We start from the raw sequence: 24,316 nt of genomic DNA on the forward strand, positions 1-24,316 counted from the left end.
ATGCCATAGGAAGTCCCTGCACACACTATTCAGTTTAACGAAGAACTCCTTGGGTATCATATGTGGGATATTGTTAAAATAATATAAAAGCCTAGGTAGGACCATCATCTTAAGCATTGCCCCCCGTCCCATCATAGCTAGGGGCAACTTCTCCCAAAACTTCATGCATTTCTGGATTTTCTCAACAGGTACCACGGTGTTGTGCTTATGTTCCTCTTCTGCGGTGTGATACACATCTATGCCAAGGTAACGGAAAGAACCAATCACCCATGGTATCTGTAAAACCGGCAACCTTTCCTCCGGGGTCCCCTTATAGCTACCTAGGGGGAATATACTGGATTTTTGAGGGAGAATATACTGGATTTTTGAGGATTTACCGCTATGCCGGACAAGCCCGCATATTTTTCCATCACTTCAAGGATATATTGAAGATTCTCCTCTGGGTATTTCAAGTATAATAATAAATCATCCGCATATAAGGATATTATATGCCGCTCCTCCCCAACCTCAATACCTACCATATCGTATTGTTGCCTGAGGTATATTGCTAGGGGCTCCAGGGCTAGGATGTAAAGCATAGGGGACCACTGTATAGCATTTTCGCCCACCTGATATAACCCGGCCCTACTCCGTAGCCTCCCAGGGCTGCCAGCAGCCATGGCCACTTAACTGAGTCAAAAGCTTTAACTGCGTCTAGGGATACAATCGCCATTTCGCCTTCTTTTCTATCTGCCCATTCGATCACACGGTGGAGTCTCCTATGACTATGGGTTATATTCCTGTTTGGGACATAGCCCGTTTGATCCGGGTGGATTAATTTACTAATTACTCTCCGCAATCTGTTTGCCAGGACAGCCGTCAGTATCTTGCTGTCCTGGTTCAGCATCGACAAAGGCCTGTAGGAGCTACAGCTATACCCCGGTTTGTTGGGCTTAGGAAGCGGTATTATGATCGCCTCTCTGAGTGGCTCCGGCAAACTTCCTATCTCAAACGCTTTGTTAAGCATGTCTAGCAATGGGGATAGCACTTCTTCTCTATATACTTTGTAAAATTCACTAGGGAACCCGTCTGCTCCTGGGGTCTTACTGGTGGGCAACTGCTTCACAACCTCCCTCAGCTCCTCCAGGGCAATTGGTGCATCAAGCTCTTCCCTCTCCTCATCACTTATCTTAGGTAATCCTATATCTTCTAGTGTTTCGGTTATCTCCTCTTGACTACTCCCCTCCTTGTCTCCGTATAGCACCCTATAATAATCCGTAAATTCCCTGTTAACTCCTTCTTGAGTGTCCACTACATCGCCATCTTCTCTAATTATTGTCCTAATCGGGGGTCTAGGGGTCTCACTCTTGTACAGCCACGCTAAAAGCCTACCCGTTTTATCTCCTCCCGCGTGCTGTCTTTCTACATACTTTTTATAATTGAGGTTACAGAGCCTTTCCCAATGTTCCACACATTGCTGTTGTAGTTTAAGTACTAGCTCGGTGTCCACACTGTCACATTCTAATGTCCTTTTTAGTTCGTCTTCAACTCTTTGAAGGTCAGCCAGAACCCCACCTTGCAGGCCCTTTGACTTAGCTATGGCTGCCCCCCCGCATCACCACCTTAAAAGCTTCCCATAGTGTACCCGCCGAGTCAACATTACCAGTATTCGTCTCAAAATAGTTAATGTTCTCATCCCTTATGTCCTCACGAAAGACCGGATCTTTGAGTGCCTCCACGTCGGGATCCCCGCCCTCGGGGGGCAGTATTGCCACCCAAGGATCAGGGGCGAGTGATCCGAGAGGACCCTCGCCTTATATTCCATTTCAGTGCTCTCTGCCACCACATTCGGCGTGGCAAAGACATGGTCCAGTCTCGTGTGTAGCTGCTGCGGGGCAGAATAATGCGAATATTGCCTATCGCTGGGATGTTTTGTTCTCCATACGTCTACCAAGCCGAAATCATCTAGTAACACCTGCAATGCTTTGGCCGCTGGGGTGGGCCTATCAATCCTGTTGTCAGATCTATCCACCTTTGGGGTTCATTACACAATTGAAATCCCCGCCCCAAATAACCACGCTTCCCACACACATACTAAGGTTAGTGCACAGAGTCCTGAAGTATGCCGCCGTGTTATGGTTAGGGGCATACGTATTCACGATGCATACCTCTTTATTCTCGAACAGCCCTCTCAATATAACCATCCTCCCATCAGTTTCCGCCATTTCCTGCAGTAGCTGGAACGGGACATGAGGTGCTACCCAGACAAGCACTCCCCTGGCGTAAGCAGAGTACGACGAACCCACCACAATCCCTTTCCATTTTTTCCCAACTAGCTGCAGTTTCTCCTGCAACAGTGCAACATCTATCTTTTGCCTTTTCAAATACAGCATGACTTTATTCCTCTTCATATAACTGTTAAGTCCCCTGACATTCCACGTCACTATCCTGAGATCTCCCATAGCGCTCTGATATCTTCCTCCCTCATTCCCAACCGAACCCTCCCGGTCATGCTATGCAGATACAACCCTTCAACTCTTCCATGTAGGCTCATATTTAAACTTAAACTCCCCAAAACTATGTACAAACCAAACTTCCCTCTCCCAACCCTTCCCCAACAACACCCCCCCAACTGTTGCCTAGCTCCATCCCTGGATCACAGGCACCCCCACATCTAGCCCCGTCTAGCACAAACTTACGCTCAGGGCTCAGTAGGGTAAAGTCGCCCTAATGGCCACTTAACTATTAGTATTTCGGGGGTGAGTTGCCTCCATCCTATTGCTCTTATTTCCAAATGTATTACGCATTGTGTTAACTTTATGCTGCTTCCAATTACAATTTACCTAGTATATTCCAGTCCATGACGGGCACGGGGCCCGAATGCTATCCAGTGTTCAACTAGTCTTGTTTCCCGGTATAATCCGGTATCCCCAATGTCCGCGGCACCAGTTTTTTAGCCATCCTGTTCCTGCCGGTCACGGTCCACTTCTTGTTCCCGGCAACCCTGCAGATCCAGCCACGTTACCACCTCTTCGGGAGTGTCAAAAAACAGCGCACTGCCTTTATGTAGCACCTTCAGCTTTTCCGGGTACAGGAGCATGTACTTGATGCCTGCTGTTCGCAGCCTCCGCTTGACGGCCACGTAGCTGTGTCTCAGTCTCTGCACTAGCATCGTATAGTCCGGGTATGCTGTAATGTTGGCGGATGCTCTCTGTATTGTCCCACCTTTACGAAAACATTCTAGGATCTTCTCCCTATCTCTGTAGTTCAAGATCCTCGCGATGATAGGTCGCGGCGGAGCCCCAGGTCGCGATTTCCTCATCAAGGCTCGGTGCGCCCGCTCTACTGTGAATCCATGCGAAAGCTTATCTGCTCCTATTTCTTGTAGGATCATGTTTTCCACATAGTTTGTAGGGTCTTGACCCTCCTCCCCCCTCCGGCAGGCCGACCATCCGTATGTTATTTCTCCTCGCTCTTCCCTCGGCTTCCACCCGATTTTCAAGGTTAGCAACCTGCTGTTTGAGCACATGAACTTTCTTTGCGTTAGTTGTGCTGACATCAGTATTGGTCTTTACGGCACTCTCCAGCCCACTTGTTCTATCCGCCAGCCCCCTGACATCTTGCCGTAACAGGATAAGTTCAGTCCCGACCGCATCGATTTTGCCTTCCAGGGCTGTCCGCAAGTCTGCCATTGCCGTGTCCCACTTGGTGCTCAGCTCCGATATAGCCTCCAGGATTTGGTGTTTTTCTCCTTCTGGGGCTTCTTCAGCAGAAGTCGTGGACGCGCTCCGCTCCGATGTTGTGGGGGTCTTCTGCGCTTTCGCAAAGACCTCCATTGTAGGTTGTTTGGTCTTTGCTCTCAAACTTTTCACTGACATGGTGCAACCTTGTCCACGTGTCTGGCTCCGGCGCAGTGCCGCTTAGTCGTTGTTCGAGTCGTTGGAGTCTCTGTATATCAGCCTACACCAATTGTTGCACACAATTGTTATTCAGGTGGATTGTAACTTTTCCGCGTCACAATTAACTCTCAGCGTCCGTGCCCGTCATCAGCAGGGTGCCGTCATCAGCATCTCCGATTCTTCTTCATGGCCTTTGCACCTATCAAAGGCCGATGGTACATATAATCATTTGCTGCGTCCCAGACCTTAGGAGGCCGCTTTACGGTCCACCAGTGTAATCCTTTGTTCAGGATCAGTCGCCATTTTGTTTCGGGTGTACAGGTCTCGGCGCCTCTTATTGTGTCCGTATTTGCTCATCCACTCCTCGGTGCGGATTCGGGATGTAATCCCTGCGTGCTCGACTCTTCCAACTTACTGCGGGAACGCTGTCAGTCTTCTTGTTCGTTTCATGTATACAACGTCCTGGTCTAGTGGGAGCACCAAGGCCGTGCCACCTATCTCATGGCCCAATGGCCCAACTTTGTGTACATCCTCTCGAGCTATTCGTGGGCTTCTCTCCGGTAGTCCGGTAGTCGGCCACTTACTGTTTCATCTGCCGCTGTGCGCCAGCAGTCCAGTCACTGCCCGCCTGACACCCGATTTCAAGTGCAGGGGGGTTCCCTTTGTGTTGGCAGGCCGCCATCTTAGTATCGATTGCGCCGCTTCCGGATCAGGACACAAAGTGGCCTAATTCAATCTGCTGTGTCCACTTTCTCTCGCCGATACGCTCATCTGCTGCCTGAAGTATTCACCCAGATACCGTATCATTTTTCTGCTGGAATCGGCCGTCAACGCATGCGTTTTGCTTCAAATCAATAAGTCGGATCCCAGAGCTCCAAGGAATCGCAGCCTACTCGGCCACGCCCCCCGTCTAGCGTTGTCACTTAATCGTAATTGCCAGCTCCGTGAAACGTCGGCCTCGTATTCGAGTCGCTGCGTGATGTTTTTTGTGACAGCGTTTCCATCGGTCTCAACTTACTGTTTATTGTTGTCAGCAGCGAGGTGTGGTCATTTAGTGAGTCGTGTATTGACTCGTACAACCAGAAATACGCAAGGGACAAAACTAGTAGACAGAGTTAAGGATGATGAAGTGCACAACCAATTTTTAACTTGGTTTAAATTCCCAAGATTTTTATTTTATTTTATTCCAGCAAAAATGCTATGTCTAAAAGCATATTAAACATTACTTACAACACTATGGCCCATTCGTTTTACCATTCGTTCACATTCATACAATTCTCATCAATCTTTCATTCCACAATTCATTTTTTAGAAAAATGGTTTATAAAAAACAGTTGACATCTGCTATATCTCGATGTGGTTATAATTCATTATAAGCTATCCCCACACATTTGGGGTATCACAACAGTCTGTTCTCTTATTCACACAGATCCACGTCGACACATGTTTCAGTTTCTCTCTGCGAGCATCACCATTAGCACTCTCTCTGTACGGCAACCTTCTTCAGGACAAAACAACCCATTTTTCAAGCACAAATATTGGCCTGGGCCACACCATCTCCTATCCAATGGAGTCAGGAGGGGCAGGATGTAGTATTCAATTTTAATACATCGTAATTAGAATCTCAGGATGTAGTATTCAATTTCAATACATCATGGTTGGAATCTGGAGGATGAGTGTCCTCTGATTCGTAAAAATGCGTTTCCATCGGTCCCAACTTACTGTTTATTGTTGTCAGCAGCGAGGTGTGGTCATTTAGTGAGTCGTGTATTGACTCGTACAACTTCATAAAAGGTAGCATGGCAAAGGATGTCGCAGCAACAACAGTATTGTGAATATGGAGGCCAGCAGCTGTGGATAAGTGTGCCTTGTTCTTGGATTCGATGTCTATATCACGTTCTTGTGGAGATGAGAAGCTGGCATTTTGCATCATTGATTTGGGAGCTTCGTTTATTGTTGGGCATGAATTATTATATATTTTGTTCACTCTGTCGTCTGTAATGTTTGTATTTCGGGTGAATATTTTCTCGTGAGGCGTGCTTGTTTTTGAGGGCAGATTATTATTACCTTCACCATTGTCGAGCTTGGTCTTTTCACAGGCTTTTGCATGTTTTTGGGTGAAGCTCTCTTCTAGGCGTTCACGCATCATCAGAAAGTCGGCTTTTAGCCGTTCGGTTAATCGCGCTTCTCTCGCGACTCGCTCTGATGCGGACATGCCATTGCCATTGGGCTTGGACATTGCAGGGGCCGCGAGGCATGCATCAGAAGCTTCAACGATACTGGTTCCACTCTCGGATTCGTCTTGATTTGTTGTTTCAATGTTTGTATCGCAATCTTTTTTACTGTAGTATCTGTGTACCTTGGTATGTCGGCATGCAACCGTTTTATAGATTTTGTATCTGCGGCTAGTACAGATTTAATTTTCAGGTTGATGGAATTCGAAGGGGAGTCACCATTTGTTTCCGTGTTTTCTTGTGAGAATACGGGTGGCCCATTCAAAAGTGGTTGTTTGAGTAACGCAAAAATATCGAGCTCGGCTGTCAAGCCGTCGGGTAGAGGAATGTCTGTGACTCTGTCCTCGTTCCATCCCACAAGCTGTTTCTGTTGCATGCCGTGAGCCTCGATCGTTTTTGGATGAATGCAAGAAGTGGCAGCATCGTCTAGAGTGTCGCTTCGCAGCACGGCTTCACTTGCTAGATGCGCTGTTAACGGCTCTGAGTCCGTTATTTAAAATGGAGAAACATGCATTGAGTCGCTGGCATCTATGTAAACTGATGGTGAGGGTAAGATGGAAACAATGGGCGTTTTTCCTCGTCTTGGGTAGGCAGTGTTGTGGAACAGGGTGTGACGCACTCATGTTTTTGGGAATCCGAATCGCTTGTGACTCCAATTTCTGTGCTGCCTGAGGATCCTTTAAGTCGATATTATCTGACTTTTTAAGTACCGCTGATGTCGGACATTTTAGCAAAGGGATTGAAAGTTTAGTGCTGTCAGAGGGGACGACATGGATTTCAATCGTAGAAATATTGCTTACCTCTGTCTCAATGCCATTTCTCACTTTCCTCTGGTGCTGTAGCGATTTGTGCCGCGTTTGGGGGCTAAGCAGCACAGGCACAGGCTGTTTCTGAAGGTCGCCAACTACTGGTGCACCGCGTGTCATTCTGCCGACGCGGAAGACGTGGCGGTCTAGGGCAGACTGAACTCACTGCCGCGCTCTGCGCTAGGCAGTGGGTTTTAAAGGCTTCCTTACAAGTTAAAGGTGCGGTAACCCAAATTGATTTCTCAAGCAAAGTTCGGTCTGTAGCTGCAGCTCCTCTCTCTCTAGCACAATTGAACAGTGTATGGGGCAGACTGAACCCACTGCCGATCTCTGCGCCAGGCAGTGAGTTTTAAAGGCTGTCCTTACAAGTTAAAGGTGCGGTAACCCAAATTGATTTCTTAAGCAAAGTTCGGTCTGTAGCTGCAGCTCCACTCTCTAGCACAATCGCACAGCGTCTGGGGCAGACTGAACTCACTGCCGAACTCCGCGGGTGGGTCTCTTTGAGTAACATCTTAATGTAACTGGAAGAAGATATAATAAAGGACGTATGCTGGAACCATACCTGTATGCCTAAGGATCATACATTATTTCACTGGCGATGAGTTGTTCTTTAAGAAGACCTGAAACGGACCTTCGTGGCAAAAGAGAGAAGTTTAAGGTGACCAGACTGCTGCAGGGGGTGCAGTAAAGAGGAGAGATAAACCACTGCCCCCACAAGTAAGTCCCATCACCCAGGGCAAAAGAAAGAGGGGGCTGGAGGAGGTCCCAGGGTAATGCAGAATGCCCAGGGCAAAGTAAGTGGGTGCAGTACCCCAGATGACCAAGGGCGAAGCATAGGGGTGCAGTGCTTAGAAGAAAACTGAGTGCAAAGCATGAAAGGGAGACCGTGGTGAAGTTCGAAGGGAGCTGCAGCTCTGAGCAGAGTAAAGCGAGGGAGCTTTAGCTGACCCCAAAGGTTAAAGCAAAAGTGCCCAAAGCCCAGGGCAAGAAGAGGCTGTAAGACCATATATCAGTGGATGCGCCCCAGGGCTGCTGAAGGGTGCCCGGAACAGTCTGTGGGCAAGGACAGCGGTGCGCAAGCAAAGCTGTCCTCATTATGTTGAAGATTGTCACAGAAGGCAATGGAACCGACACCAACAGGAAGGCGAGAGAAATGCCTTAAGCCTAGTGGGACCAATAAAGAAACCCATGTTGCGAAGGGTTCAAAAAGATTGCTGACTTACCTGATGCGAAAGGCCTGTAGGACAAGGGGGCAGCCTGCTGTGTTCATGGCGGCGGTTGGGGAAGGGGACCTCCTTCCTCCATCATCCATAGTGGTGATGTCAGTGTGGAGGATGGCGAAGATAGAGAAACTCGCTCACTGTGGGAATCTCCACGGCTTGCCAGTCTGGCTCTCGCAACTCACAGAGCTGCGGTGCTTTCCCAGCCTCCACTAGTGTTAGCAGGCACGGACAAGCTTTCAACTTGAAGTGCAAACGAGCCGTCTCAAGTTCGCCGGGGGCCGTCTCTCCCTGGGCCAAACCTTGTTGCCAACTGTTATGAATGGAAGTACACCTTGAGACACTGCAGCAGTTTAATATATTTTATTATGGTAGATTCGTTATCCAAAGAGAACGGCCCCCAGCCAGGGACAGCACAACCGTCCTCCCCTCTTCCACAATCTCCTCCCCAGCACTCCAGAACCCCGAACCATAACAGTGAGTAGTAAACAGGTTCTACAGTAACTAGGTGACATAAGATGCACAGAAAATGCAAGATAAATGACATGTACATTGTGGATGACATGTGTCCCATGAATGACACATTACTCATCCTAACAAGAACACTTCCACCATTCGCGTTGCTCATAGAGTTTGGGAGTAACTAACTCTCAGTGACGTCCCGTCGAGCGCCCTCCAAAAGAGGCGTGGATCGCAGAAGTGCAGGAAGTTATTACGTTTGCTGGCAAAAAAAAATTGCAACGACATCGAGGGCTGTTTGAAAAAACAGAAGAAGTAGTAAGTGCAAGCTTATTGGAACTGGGACTGCTGCGGATGATGCAGCAGTACAGATTTTGCATTTTTACCGTTATGTAAGAGAGATGGTCTTAACCTGATGGTAGGTTTTCAGCTTTGATGTGTAATTACAACTTGGATTTGAGGTTGTGAAGGCAGGCAAAGTAGTGCGAGTTATGCACTTACTAGAGAGTCTAAGATTTTCTGCCTTTGCTAAAAATGAGTAAGTACTGTGTTATTGATGAAGAGGACCGTCGTGTCCAAGTGTATATGTCTATTAAGAAAATAATGTGAGTACTATGACATGTGATCGGTGTGAACGGCAAAAGTAGAAATGTGCTATAGTCGTTATTTGAGCAATTTAAGGTTAGCAGCTATGGATTTATAGGGTCATGATAAACTATGCTGTTGTCATAGTGAGTATTACTTTTTTTTTTATAAAGGGGGTGAGGAAGGGTTCAAGCAATAGACCTATAGCCGAGATATGACGTGTATTTGTATGCTACGTTTATGCTCAAAGTGTAATTATAGTAGGGTTGGTACATTGTTCATGCCAGCCGTAGTAGAAAGGGGGTACCTCCGTCATGTAAAGTGGCTATTCTGTGAGTATACTGCCAAAAGGGGGTCGCGCCTTCATTATGCTGAGTGGTTGATTCGTGCAGATCCAACCAGAGTAGATGGGCGGTTTGACCTCCGTCCTGTAGTAAGGTTTATTAGTGAGAGTGGTTGATCTGTGTTTTTAGATCCTAAACCGCATTGTACAGTTGAGGGTTTTCAGCTATAGTAGAAAGGGGGTCGCGCAGACATGTTGTTTTATTAGTAGCCTGTATAGAAAGGTGGGGAACACTTACCTTAATGTTGCTGTTCATGAGTTGCGTTTTTAAATAACAAAAAAAAGGCTGTGTGTGTATAGGCTTTTGGCTACCATCGGTAGTATCCTGAGGAGAGGGGTTTATTATTTATTTTATAACCCAGGAGAGAAAGGGGAGTGCGTCCTCCGCGTTGTGGAGTTAGAAGGTGATGTCTGGGTATGCATGCTGCAGTGTGATGGGCAGGAGTCATTTGATGAAAGGTGCTTGATTTCTTTGTAGGAGGGTAAAAACATATGGGTTCCACTTGCCTTTGTTCGCGCATTGTAGTAGGTTCCACCCCATTTTATTTCTCAAGTTCCATGTGCACCCAGCGTGTGGCTGATATCGGCAGTGATTAAAGTTGGTAGTGGTGAATGTGTGAACAGTGAATGTGTGATGTGTATGTGTGACGAATGTTTGCTTATGTGAAGAAGGGAGATGTGTTTGTGATGTGCTTTATGTTGTGGTGAGATCTGGAAGGAAGGAGCTGCGTTTATATAGTGCTTGGGATGAATGCAGAAGCTGGTGATGCAAGATAGAATGTTGGCCCTGAGAGACTGTTTCTGTTTATGTTTGAGTATGAGAATGTGTGTGGGAAGGTTCTAGAGGCAGGCAGTTAGAGAGCCACTGTCGGGTGATGGGAGCCAATGGTTCTCTCGAGTAACTCTAACATCTTAATGTAACTAGAAGAAGATGTAATAAAGGACGTATGCTGGAACCATACCTGTATGCCTAAGGATCATACATTATTTCAAATCCCTTGTGCTTTCTATGAGCCGATGACATGATTAGGACTTTAGTCTGCGCTGCAGTCCTATTGGAGTGTGGTCGACAACAAACAAATCGGCATACAGGACCCAGGGAAGATCTGTTGCATTAATCTTGCGTAGAAACGCCTGAATCGTCCGCTGGGACTCTCCCAAGACGGAAATATACAAATTGAACAAGATAGGGGCTAGGGAGCAGTTATGCTTCAGTCCCTGAAATGTATAAATGTTCTTCGAGAGTGCACACTTTGCTGATAATCTCACTTGTACAGAGCTCTTGATAGCCTCCACTAGATCTGGAGGGCAGTTCCAGCTCATCAGTTTGGACCAAAGCCTTCCCCTGCTCACCCCATCAAAAGCTTGTTCAAGATCCATGAAAGCCAAGTAGATGTTTGCTTTGGTCTCAATGGATATGAGCTTCAGAAGGTTGAGCAGGAATAGGTTTAGAGGGGTGCTCTTTTGGCTTTGCTATTGCTTGCGCAAGACCTTTGAAAGTTGGGCCTACTTTTGGTAACCCTAGGAACCCTTCACTGTACCGCAGAGACCCTACCTGCATTTTTCCAGCTTTATAACTTCTATGGGACCTTTACCTGAACTATTGGGCAAAAGGCCCACAGACAACTTAGGGCTGGACAATTTTAGAGTTCAGACTCACGTTGGTGGGAGAGAACTGATGCCACAGGGATAGAGGAGAGATGGTGACACAAACAAAAGTGTGCTAGTGAAAAGGTGAGTGGGGGAGGGGGTAGGGTGGGTGGGGTATGCGGGCTGTAGTGATCTATGTGATCACTGCACCGCGCCATAATGGGACTCAACTTTATGGGTGGCGCAGTGATCACATAGGTCTGTCTTCGTGAGTCCAGAAGAGGAGAGCTTGCACATCTTGGTCCGAAGAAGTCCAGTTGTGCCACCTAGCTTCCGGAGGTGTGTTTGTGACCGCTGGAAGCCAGATTGCTACTTAGTGCCCAGAAGAGAGGTTACCCTGGCAGTGCTGCTCAACACCCAGAGCTGCACATTTTTCACCTGATCAAAGAATTTTTCAAGGGACATCCCTGACACATCTGACCACTTTATCCCACCGAAGAAGATCCCAATTTTCTCTGTGCCCAGGAGGGTCCACCCGTGGGTTTCTCGTGGGTTTCTCGCCACCAAAAACTGAAAGACGTTCTGAGGGTCCAAACTTGGTGAGGGGCCACAGTCGGGTCCAGGTCACCAGAAGCCACACAGAGGTCTGTGCTACGGCTGCAACACCAAAGAAACAAAAGTCAGTAAACCTCAAAATCCTGAAACCCAACACCTACTTATGCCACTGCACATGTCTCCACTGAAAGGCATCCATGGCCCCAAGGGTCTTATCCTCTTCAGCCAGGCCTTTTCATAGTCCACAGCAGGTTTCACCTTTGTGGGACATCCACAGCCGGAGTAACAACCATCAACGGAGAACACTGTGAAGACCGAAAGTGATGCCTTTCCGACACTGTCTGGTTCCTTATTTTCTCTTGGCCTCGACATTCCAGTGACTCCTTCTTGCAAAGGGGGTCCATCCTCAAAGGGGCTTGTCGATTTAAAGCCAAGAACCTACACCTCTTCGCGTGCTAAGGCACCAAAGGTACTGTGACGAGGAAGAGCATTTTCTAGACTCGGGCATCATCCAGGGGTCCCAGATTCGTCTTGGAACCTGTTCTCCTGTGACATCTCTGGTACTTTTTGTTGGGTTGGAACCTGTAGAAGTAAAGCAGAACATTTTTGGACGTTTCCCTTACACGTTGCCCAGGTGGGGGGAATCTTCACACAGTATCACTATGTAAGTCTAAAGAGTATACTGCCTGTGTTCTGAAACTAACCTGCCTTTCTTCCTTAATCTATGCATTTGCCCATTGCCTAGTAATTAATTCAGATGCTCTGTCAGCAGTTTGTGCATTTTTTATGAATCTAAGAATTGGGTTTTATGTGAAACACCTGAGGGCATTCTCCCAAGTAAGCACAGAGAATCCCTTATTCAGGTGGCCAGGGAAGGACTGACATGCTCAGATCCCAACCTGGGTAGGGGAGCCCGGAGTTGTGCTTGACGGACTACCCATGCAATATTATACCAGAGAAGAAGGCGAGGACTGAGTCCCCGAGGCTTTTGTAGGTTGTACCACCTCTGCCCTCTTTCCACCCAATGAATCTCCCTTGCCTAACTCCAATGACCCATCCGTATATGGTAAATCCCCATGGAACCCAACTCCTGTTGCACTTGGAAACTGCATCTCCCAGAATCTATGTCCTACCCGAATACTCCGTCATTCTCCTTCCCGTCCCTTTGATGATTATTGCCCGAATTCTCAGTCTGCCTTGACAAAACACCACCTCTCCTATTAATTTCACAAATTCACCTGTCTCCTAGGACGAGTAATATAATTCCTCATGACACCTTTTTCCACCACCTTGACCATTGCTACCATCTACCGGCCCCCCGACACTTCTTCTCCTACCCGATGGCTTTTAGATCCCCTCAAAGCCTCGACCCCACTGTGCTGGTGGCGGAGTTGCTTTCATCTTCCCTGAGTGGATTCCTTCTTCCATCCTACCCGCTCAGCCTTTTTCATCCTTTGAGAGCCTAGTATACAAATTAGTCATCTCGCCTTCCACTACCTTTTTTATTTATTTATTACATTTGTTACTCGCCCAGACCCTGAGGTATCACGGCGAGGTAACCTTGACCCTTCCTACCATATATCGGCCCCCACACACTTCTCTCTTCCTCTCTGAGTGGGCGGATTTCTGTTCCTCCCTACTCTCTACTACCTCCAACCTGCTACTACTAGGTGACTTCAACTTCCACCTAGACTCCCCTTGCACAGCAACCACCCTCTCCACTGACCTCTGTTCCTCCCTATCCCTCTCCTTTCACCACTCTGGTCCTACCCATTCTGCTGGACACACGCTAGACGCCATTATCCATTGCAACCTCACTTCTCCCCTGGTGACTCCTCTCTCCTGGTCTGACCACTCTCTCCTCTCTACTCATCTGGGTCCATATGACCCTGTGACACTCCTAAAGCTCTGCCAACCTCGTTCACGAACATCCGTCCGATGAAACGAGTCAGCCGCTGCCTTCTCTTCCACTTTCATTCCCCCAGGCTCACCCAACTCTACCTCCTGATTCTGCTCTCAACCACCTCTATCTGTCCATTACCAACGCACTTGCCATTCTTGCCCCAGTCATGAGGATCCGACTGAAACCTGACACCAAGCGTTACACCCTGTACGACTCAGAAACTGCAGACCAAAAACGTATGTGCAGGGCTGCAGAAAAGAAGTGGCATACCTCAGGTGCACCCTCTGATAAACTGGCCTGCCGCCTGTCCCCTATCCCAGAGAACCTACAGACTGTCCATCCGTGCCCAAAAAAGAAGTCACCAGAGTTGTCCACTCCATAAAGGTCTCTTCCAACAGGTTGCCCCATGTAGTTCCAGAACCATCAAGGATAACCTCTTCCCTCCCGCCCCTGCTCTTACTGATCTCTGCAACCACTCCTTTGCTACTGGTTCTTTTTCATCCTCAAGCACTCCCTTGTGTACCCCCTCCTTAAAAAAAACCCTCTGCAGACCCTACCCTTCCTACCCAGCCAACTACCATCCCATTTGCATCACCTTCCTGGGGAAATTGCTCAAGGTTGGCCCTCCCTCAACTCTCATAGCGACCTTGTTGGCGATCACACAACCACCAGTCTGGATTCTGCGCATCCAGAGGCACGGAAACTGCTCTTCTGAACACCTGTGAAGAACTGCTCACTTCCCTTGACTCTCAACTCCCCTTCTGTCCTCATCCTCCTTGAGCTCTCTTTGGCTTTTGACACAGTGAACCATTCCATCCTCATAAAAAGGCTCCATGATACCATTAGTAACTCGGATCGGGCACTGGACTGGCTCACCTCCTTCCTCACTGACAGTTCCTCCATCACCATTCTGGCCCTTTCTCCTCCCCTACTTCCTCCTCCACCTGTGGCGTCCCCCAGGGCTCAATTTATGTTGCCCGGGCCTTTTAACATTTACCTTTCTTTACTGGCACGCTTTATTTCCTCCTTATCACCCCAACTTCCAGTACTACGCTGGCGACACACAACTCTTCTTCAAACTTCCTACTGACGCCCTTGCACCTTCCTTCTTGCCTGACTGCCTCTCTGCCATCCAGGCCTGGTGGACTGCTAATGACCTATGCCTAAATGCCAGCAAAACAGAGATTCTCCCTATTGGGTCTCCTGCACCCTATTTCTTCCCCTCTACCCCCCACTCCACCCCCTCCTCTATAGCCAGAAATCTCAGAGTCCTCTTCGATCCCGCCCTCTCATTCATCCCCCATATTCAGGACATTGTTTAGAAGTCCACTTTCAGCTCTTCCTTATCAAAGGTACTCTACCCTTCCTCACCTTCCCCCAGAGACTCAACGGTACCCGTGCTCTGGTTCTCTCCAGGCTAGACTATTGCAATAGCCTCCTCCTTAATCTTCTTTTGTCCACCCTGTGACCCCTCCAGTTTACCCAGAACAGGGACAGCATCTCTCGGCTCCCGGTCTCACACGGATTAAATTGAAATCCCTCTATCACCCACAAGCCTTTCTGGAGCCGGGGACCACTCTTATCCTCAACGCTTGCTGACTAAATACTCGCCTCGCCAAACAAAGAGCTGGTGGGCAATGGCTTTCTTCAGCGGGCGCCCCACTTTGGAACAGCCTCCCCCTTCATGCAGCTTGAGCAGGACCTCCCAAGTTCCGGAAAAGCCTCAAGACCTTTCTCTACCTCTTCCTTCTCCTTCTCTCTCTCGCCCCTGTTAATCACACAGTAGCATGACTGGTGTGCAGGGCCCTTGTGTACCCTCTGGGCCCTGACGCTCCCACATCTGTCATCCTAGCCACTGCCTATTCACTGCACTTACTTGGCACTCCCTCCCCACGGGAGGCTGCAATTACTTTCTTCCTTTCTTGCACTTTGAAAGGTAGCCCAAATTACAGGGGTACCCCTTAAATACAGGTACCCCTAATTATGCTCACACCAGATTAAAGTTCACCCCTCTAGGGAATTAAGGCCAAGAGTATTGTCTTGCAAGGATAACAATTTAATCTGTACAAAAATGAGGATGGGGGCTGTGGGGGTCAAAGAACTCTGCCCCCCCCTGACCAGCATTCTGTCCTTCTTCCGTGGCCGGCTCCTCCAGACTGATCCTAAGCAGGCGCCTTATATACTGTTCAACTTGGTTACTGGATACTGGCATAGCTCACCCAAAACTGTTTTTCTTGCCCTACAAGGGCCGCTGCAGTCTTCCTTCTTGTATGGCCAGGTTACAAACTACTTAGCATGCTCCTGTCCAAGAAGGAATACATTCTTGCTTCACTTTACATCATTTTGCTATATTATGGACATTTATATATAAACACACCTTCCCGCCACACTCTCAAATCTTCACTCAATATTCTCATATTTTATCTGGTTCAGTAATTCCGCTTAAAACCCTCTTTTCCCATACTGTTGCATTGTGTATGAGCCCCAGCCTGCCTGGATATTTTGATGGACAGGGAACAGCTACCTCGTGTGCTCTGCCTTAGCGAACACTGTGGCAATGCCTGTAGTCTATTTGTAACACAGGCTGCATTCCTTTTGGCACAGGATTCTGCTCTTTTATCGTGCTCTGAATAAACTAAATGCAATTTAACATTTTTACAAATTCAACTAATAGTTATTTGCACCTTTTTATATTTAAATACAAACTATTTTCATTTAGTGCCTGGCCACGCCTGTGTGATTGTGTTTGCATGAAAAAAGCTTTCTCAGTGCTATAGTGCTTAGAGAAGTCTTGCCTAACTGTAAAGCGCTTGGGAGGGGGGTGCAAGTAGGCGCTACCAAAGTGCTAGCTCCTCCCCCAACAACTTCACCCAGAGCATTTCTCTTTAGCACCACAGCCAGAGGTCGAAGTGGGTGGGAGCGGTGCTCCTATACTTTTTATTTTTCAGTTTCACCGTTCCTATACTTTTATTTTAAAAAGAAACCGTTCCGGAACAGTTTAGTTTTAAAATAAAAGTGTAGGAAGAAGTTGAAGCTAGCACTTCAGTGCACTGCACTGAACATTCCCTTAAATAATAGGTGTTTGTTTGGGGGTTTGGACTGTGTTTGGGTGGGGCACAGCGATGGGGTTTGTGGGGCAGACTGGCAGGGAACATAGCTCCACTCCTTCTTTTCGTACACTTTGATCACTGGCCACAGCACCTATCCCTTACCCGCCCTCCCCCTGCACTTGCACGTTTTGAACTCTCACAAGAGATGGGTTTGTCTCACCTGCCTGTTAGTCTCACTATTTGTTTTTATACTATTAATTCATTTATTTATTTTTGTAGTAATTCATTGTTTACCTCTCCTGTCCCAACCCTGTCGCTATGTCAGCGTTTTGAAAACGTTGTGCTAATTGTAGAAGCGCCTAACAAATAACCAATAAATAAAAAGGATACTTAGCAACTCCTACCTCACCCCCCACCTACCGACACAAACACTTGCTCATACCCTGAAAGACAATGGACTAACACCAAAGCCGTTAACCTGACATCACCCAACACCAGGGTCGGGCAGAGTCTGGCAATTCTTAAAAACTACACACACCTGACACCCTTTCTCTTCCCCCCCAGGGATAAAAGGTGGAGCACGAAAGCACACTTTGAGCAAGGCAGACCGTACAATGAGGTAGGTGTTCCAGGATGGCAATTTAAGAGTAGGAGAAAAGCGGTGAGAATCGGGAGGGAAGAGCCCTTGTCCTTTTCGACCCAGACCCACAAAGCTTCCGAGAAAGCAATCACAAGGCCGGGAACAGCAGCCAGCGTGTGGCGTGTCAGTGGTGCACTGAACCCTCCCACACTGATAACCAAGTCGGGGAGGAATGCTTGCTACCATGGTACCACCCTTGACTCCGGAGACAAGTAATACGAAGCGGTTCATCACAACCAGTGAGTCGGAGGGAGAATCGATAGTAAAAGAAACTGTGATTGAGCTAGTGGCGACGTAATGTGAATCAAGGAACACAGGACTTGGTGTGTTACAGAACTGTTTTGAAACCCCAGGAGGGAGACCAGGCGCAGATTGGTCCGGCGCCACGTGGGCGCTTATTCGAAAGAGACTGACCAGTCCCCTTTTTGTTGAAACTGCCGATACCAGAAAGCCCTAGGAGGGCTTACGCATATGGTCAAAGTGGTCGGTCATGTAAGGGTCGAGTAAACCCCTTTTACACTCGAAAGTCTTTGACCCGTAACCCAGAGGAAAGGTGAGGGGAACACATCCTGCATTTTATAAAGCAACATTAACTGTATTTGTTACTGAGGGATGACCACAAGGAAACATTGTTTAAAAAGACATTGAGACTTGTGAATACAAGTGAAATAGAGAAAAGGCTGTAGTGAACCCGACGGAGGGAAGCTAACATTGCAGAACGCTCTGAGCCCGGAAGAGGGGATCCCAGGGTGAGAGTCATCACCCAACGTGCATATAGAAAGTAACTTTGTTTTGTTATTTTTTGGATACATTAGGCCTTCGGAGGCACAAGACTTTAGTAGAAAGCGACTTAACCACTGAAGGTCATGAGATCACTGAAAAGAACGGTAGCTTCTTGCTGGAGAAGCCCAGGAGTGTGCTGTGCTCAAGAGGCTTGTCTTGTCCAATGCTAAAACGTGGGGGAAAGGAGACCCTGGCTATAACATCCTGACATAGTATTTGTGAACACTTCTTTTCTTGTGAACATTATCCCACACTCTTCTGTAACTTGGAGGTAAGGGTTGTTATTTGTTTTTTTATTTTTAGTATTTGCCCTTTTTATATGACAAGATGTCACTAGGACTGCCTTACTATTATTTGATGGTCCTAGCTTGTTCCCATTTTAGATGTAGGGTAGGCGGTTCGCCCTCATTCATACAGTTTAATAAACACTCTTAAACTGTAATTGCGTGTCTGTCTTTACTGTTGCCACCATGAGTTCCTTACCTTTATCACATAGTTTATATCATATGGATAGTATAAAGAAAGTACAAAGTGCTATTATTTATATCTATCTGTTTTGCTGAATCTTATTTTGTATATAGAAAAACTGTTATCTTCCTAACATAGTATGTGGACATTCCTTTGTGGGGGCTTGGAGACACGCTGTACTTAAGAACCAGCCTGCATCATATCCTGAAAACCTAAGCCTTGGTTTCTCGTCCATAGCTACCATATAGAGGACCTTGGCTGGGGGTGCTCTGTGCCTCTACACCAACCATATAGAGGACAGAAGTACAGGTACCCCGTCCAGTCTTTACACCTGGTCTGGGACATTTGTGAATCCTTTTCTTCTGACGCCTCTGGTTTGTACAGAGGTTAAGGAGTTGAGGTGTGCTCACTGCAAGTTTATCCATTTCGCTCGATGTGGACCAGGCAGCCCTGAGATTTTTAATCTGTCTTTGCAGCTCCACAAACCATTGCTTCACTGACGCAACCCATTTTCCAGGGTGCAAGGCAGTGTCTTCTATAATGACCCAGCCTCACTCTGTCTAATAGCCTGTCTCTGACGTCCTAGAACTTGGCCATTTGGCATTGGGGCAGGCTTGCATAGTCATTCTGACTGAGGCATGGGTGCGCTTGACGAGAGATTGGGTTAGTAAAGATTTCTCTTTTGACAACTTTCCCTGCATAGTTTCTATGGACCCCCAATTGTTTGCTCTTTTTTTTTTTTTTTTTTTTTTAAACTGTTCTGAGTTTTTGAGGGCAACTAAAGCCTCCAGCTTCCCTTGCCCTGCCTTTTGCTCATTATTTATGGGCCAACTGATCAGTCCTTCAGACTATCAGTACTGGGAAACGGTTTCCCTTTTCGGTTTTATTACTTTTTGTAACTTATTACCATTGCACACAAAATCTTACAATGGGGATACTTTTGCATCATTCTAGCCTTTTACACTCAGGATTTTTGGCTACCTTTTAGCTGTGCTTAAAGACCGGCTTTTGGCAGCAATTTTTGTGTTATTTCTAGTGTGCACATTCGTGTTTACCGCGTATGGCTACTAAGCGTGGTGTGACGAATCATGGGATTCAGTCACTTCTCCCCAGAGGCTGTGATGGGGCTTTTCTTGTGAGGCTAAGGAGGTGAGCCAGTTTGGCAATATCCTCCGTAGGGTTACTGTCAAGTGGGACCTCACCAGGAGAGACTCCCACACCCCTCCTCTTGTGGTCAAGGACTCCCATACCAAAGAGGAACTCCCCAAGTCACTTCTTCACAATTTAGTGGTACTCGCGAATACCGGAAGACAACATGCAGAACAAGTCTATATTTGTTATTGCCAGGTAGGAGCTGTGAATAAACCCGCAAAACACTACTCCGCTGGTACTGGGGTGAAGAAACCAATGGCATGATACTGATTGCTAATAGAACACAGAAGAAGGACTTTGACATTGCGCGAGGGAAGTCCCAAGTCCGTGCCATAAATCGAGCAGAAGTTGTCCTGGCAGAGGAAGAAGACCGGGAGTTGAAATCAGCGTTGCGAGGGAAGCTGACGGAGAGAGGGACACACAGTTTGCAAGTTGCAAGGAAAACTAACATCCAAACCCGGAGGAAAAGCAAATCAAGTGAAGCTGGAAGACCGAAGACTATCACATGCAAGTTAACCCGAAGTGGTGGCGTGACCGACAGTCCGTGGACGGAGAAGCCTGATAACGACGCTGAGACCACTTACCGAATCGCACCACAGGGCTTGCAGAGTGAAGGAGAGAAGGAAGCAGAGCTGCAAGAGGCCCATCTGACCGCAGGCATGGTGCTCCAACCCTAAGAGAAAGAGGTAACGGAGAAGGTGCAAGAGCCTGGAGTGATACAAAGAATAACGAAGTAAGGAATCGGTATATAATAAGAGCGAAGGTCATCACTGGATTCTTCATACTTGTCCCAGTGAAGAGCAAGTGAAGAGCAAGTACATACAAAGAGTGAGAATCGTTACTGGGCTGCTCGTTCCAGTGATTTTTACTATTTTCACCATTTAAAGATTTTCACTATTCATATATACCTATTCATCTCGGAACTACAACTACCCACACTGGCCCTAAATAAGGAGTTTGCGTAGAAGAATAGGAAGGCACCAGCATAAAAAAACAGGGAGGATCATTATGTGATTTCTCCTATTAGTCCCAGTGACGGACTAGAGTGGTAGTAGACTGAGAATCATTATATGAGCAATTACTCTTATACCAGTAAAAGATCATTATGAGAAATACAGAAAACGAGTGAACCCGATGATTGGAACAATAGTAGTAGTCCCATACAAGGAAAAGATTGGACACTGAATCAAGAGTGTCTCAAGTTTGTTGAATACAAGAGTAACAAAAGTGAAACAAAGACTTATAAAGTCAATAAAGCAGCAAGAGGGCAAAGCCTGAGAGAGAAGTGGAAGAACCCCATTGATGAACTATATGAAGTCAGCCCACGGGAGAAGGGAGTAATTCTCCTGGGCCTTATGTGATGAATCCAATGCTGTCATCGCTCCTTTCCCGGCGGTGACCTCTCCCCATGTGGCCAGGGAACGGCAGCCGCTGCCTGACCCTGGGGGCGGCTATATGAGGGAGGATCACATGTAAGGGGAAACCACCACCAGGAGAATATCATGGCGCTATCGGAATAGGCATGGTCTACTTTGGAGGATACTGCATCCCTGCCAATGGAATACTGTTACACCTCCCCTCATCCACCTAGGGAGGATGCTGAAGACCTTCTATTCAAAGCTGTATGTGAGTCGGCAAGATCTGACTTGCTCTCTTGAATTAAAGAGAAAACCTTCTCAACCTCTACTAACCAGTAATCCACAGCTGACTTGCATGTAAAGAGCAATTACCCAGACTTCAGCTGTAAAACAAAAAGAATGGACTTCTATTCCCATACATACCAGAAAACTGCAACGAGGAAGATGAACAGTCGACCAAGGCCAGTTATTTCTTTTAGTGGTAGGGTCAGTATGAATTAGTTCTGGACTGGACATATCTTTCTTTTGGGACTCAATCACTCACTGACGAGCACCTTAGTTGGTTTGGTTTGGTTGGGTAGGGAAAGATTGAGTTGAAATGGAAGATTCGAGTCCTCGTCCTTCTGACCCACCACAGTAGCTTGTGTCCTAAAATGGTCATAGCGCAAGATTTTCACTTGTTCTCTTGCTATATTGGTGTTTGGCCTTCTTTCTTCCTAGCCAGGTCAGGAAAACCCACAAGCACTTGTCTGGGAAGGCTGCAGCATTTGCAGACTAGTGATCCCTTTCCGTGTGGGACAACCTGGTCCAACTCCACATCTGTGGTGCCAGATAGCCTGGGTGTGTGGCATGAGTGAACCAAAAGTTGTCCCCGATTGGGCAACTACTGTTTTTTTGAATGGTGAAGAACCTTACCATTGGTGGGCTTGGACATTCTCCTGGGCTGGATTTTGTATAAGAAAAGCACTTGTGCAGTCATTTCCTCAGATCAGCAGTGGAGCCATGAATCCCTTATAGAAGAACAGCTGACTTGTGGAGATGCCCGGCATCCCTTCCTGCGCCTGGCCCTGTTGAAGCTCTGATCTGCAAAGGTCCTGTGCAGTGCTTCAACCCCTGGACTGCTGGTACCACCCAGTCTCTACGTGTTCGAGGATCCAGCTATCCTGGGCCTTCAGAAGTGTCCCTGGACCAACCAGTTGACTTTCAAGCTCTCCAGTGGGCTATCTCCTTAGAAATGTTGTCGCTCCGCTTTTGCAGCCAGAACTTTGGTCATCACCATCATGTCGTATACGTTACCTTATTTCAGCCGCATCAGCTCCAACTTCAAAGGATTCTATCTTGGAAGGCCTTCTGCAACCGTGACTGAAGGATGCCTTCCGTCTGTGTGTGGTGGGTGTCACTGGAACTCTCCTTCCCCGTCTTTTCAAGAGGGCGGAATCCTGTATGCCTCCGTCGCCAAGGGTTGCACTCTGCTCCTCGACCTGACCGGGTGCTCCATGTGCACATACACTGCTTCCTTGACCGTTTAGTACACTATTCTAAGCATGTGCATCTATAACTACTGGGAATGGATTAGTTGCCTGTAAGAGTACATCCCCAGTATTGTCTTTATATATATACACACAAACACAAAAACATTAATGAACACCACAGGTCCGTCTGAATCATTATATATATATATATATATATATATATATATATATATATATATATATATATATATATATATATATATATATATATATATATATGATTCAGACGGACCTGTGGTGTTCATTAATGTTTTTGTGGTACGTTCGTGAAGAATCTAAAAGGAAACTGTAATCACTGTAATGTGGGCAGGCAATACTGAATGTGTCGTTTAATACCTGGTTGTGCATGGGCTCTTAAAGTATGAACAGCCTGCATATACATGCTGAGGTTGATTTTTACATGCGTTTAAACGGAATCTGCATTTTCAGGGGGTCGGCATAAAGTATGTGAATCTATAAAAGACAGTGATACTGAGGACCTACACTTGCATACAAGTAATCCTTTTTTCTGCAGGACTATCAGTTGCAAACCGTTCATGTTGGGGTTGTTGTGGCTGTACAGTGGCAGGAAAAGGTAACTGTTGTTGATGAAACAATTTAGCACACCTTGCTAATTTTAACGTGAGCCATTTGAAATCCATGTTGGACGGCCAGGATTGGAGAGGTGCATGTTTTGATGAGCTACAAGGGAACACACACTCAGTTTCTTAGTTTTTATAGAGTTGAGGTTTAGGTAAAGGCTCCACATCCAGGATTGAATGAGCGTGAGATGTATTTGACAGCGCTCAACGCAAGACCGGACTAGTTCCTACTACAGTGTGTGGATCCCTTTTTTGAATATTTTGATTATTTTTCGTCTGGGCATGGCAGAGAGCATCAGTTTGTGTCTATTTACCTTAATATTACTGGGGTGACTGGGCTCTGCTGGAGATGGATTGCTTGGGAGGTCCGGCTGATTAAGAGCTGGCTATCTGCATACATCATCTTATTGTATTTGAGAGGCTACCAGATAAAAACTAGGTGTTCTCTTACACAGGATATGCCCCCTGCGTCACCTCTATATAGATGTTGCCGAGTTGCAGATAGAAGAACATAGTGTTCAAAGAGGCCCTGTCCCACCTGGTTCACTTTTTTGACCTTGGTGACTTTCAAGTGATCCCTGTCCTCTACCTTGTTCTTAAATACGTATCCCTGTTAGCAGTGACATTGTGCCTGTCTTGTGGCTTCCCAGAATGTGCTTCCCCAAAAGTCTACATTCTGTGGTTTCTCTCACTTGGGCAGGGTTTTCCTAGTGTTTTCTTTTTCGCTGCATTTGTCTATGTATAGAACCTTGGACATTCTTTTAATTTGGACTATTTCTTAATTTTTATTATTTTTTTTCCCCTGGTTGGTTCTGTTTTCAGCTCCTGACCCTTCTAAACAGTATAGCCTGCCCTCTGCCCGCACGGCCTCAAAAGGCAAAGGTCTACCCGTTAGACTGTCAGTTTCATCATCTTGATTGGGATCTCTGATGATTTGGTCGTATTTGTCCCTTTACTCCTGAAGACCAGTCATTTTGTTACATACACATTCAGCACCCAAACACTACCAGCAATTGCTTGCACTAAAAACACTTTAATCAATAAACATAAACACGTTTATTCCCCACTTGATATGATATGGCATTTATAAAGCGCCACACAAGTATTTCAAGGCACGACGAGGCAAGAGAGGGGGAAGACTGGGAAGACAGACAGCGATCTTACTAGGCCAGGTGACAG

The 24,316-nt window shown here is 46.9% G+C and overlaps 1 protein-coding gene across 3 annotated transcripts in view; it reads left to right on the forward strand.

The window, feature by feature from the left end:
• SKP2 (S-phase kinase associated protein 2) overlaps window positions 1–24,316 on the forward strand; it is an 85,477-nt gene that overhangs the window by 10,673 nt on the left and 50,488 nt on the right. For 2 of the 3 annotated variants that reach the window (XM_069627130.1, XM_069627131.1), the window contains exon 1: window positions 23,075–23,130. The exons of the other annotated variant lie outside the window; for it this stretch is intronic. In XM_069627130.1, the coding sequence (XP_069483231.1) occupies window positions 23,093–23,130 (38 nt within the window). In that variant the 5' untranslated portion in view covers window positions 23,075–23,092. Of the gene's footprint in view, window positions 1–23,074; window positions 23,131–24,316 lie in introns of those variants that run through there. 3 annotated transcript variants of the gene reach the window in all.

The sequence above is a fragment of the Ambystoma mexicanum genome, chromosome 6p (assembly GCF_040938575.1).
Source record: "Ambystoma mexicanum isolate Mex_15411 chromosome 6p, UKY_AmexF1_1, whole genome shotgun sequence".
Taxonomy (NCBI): domain Eukaryota; kingdom Metazoa; phylum Chordata; class Amphibia; order Caudata; family Ambystomatidae; genus Ambystoma; species Ambystoma mexicanum.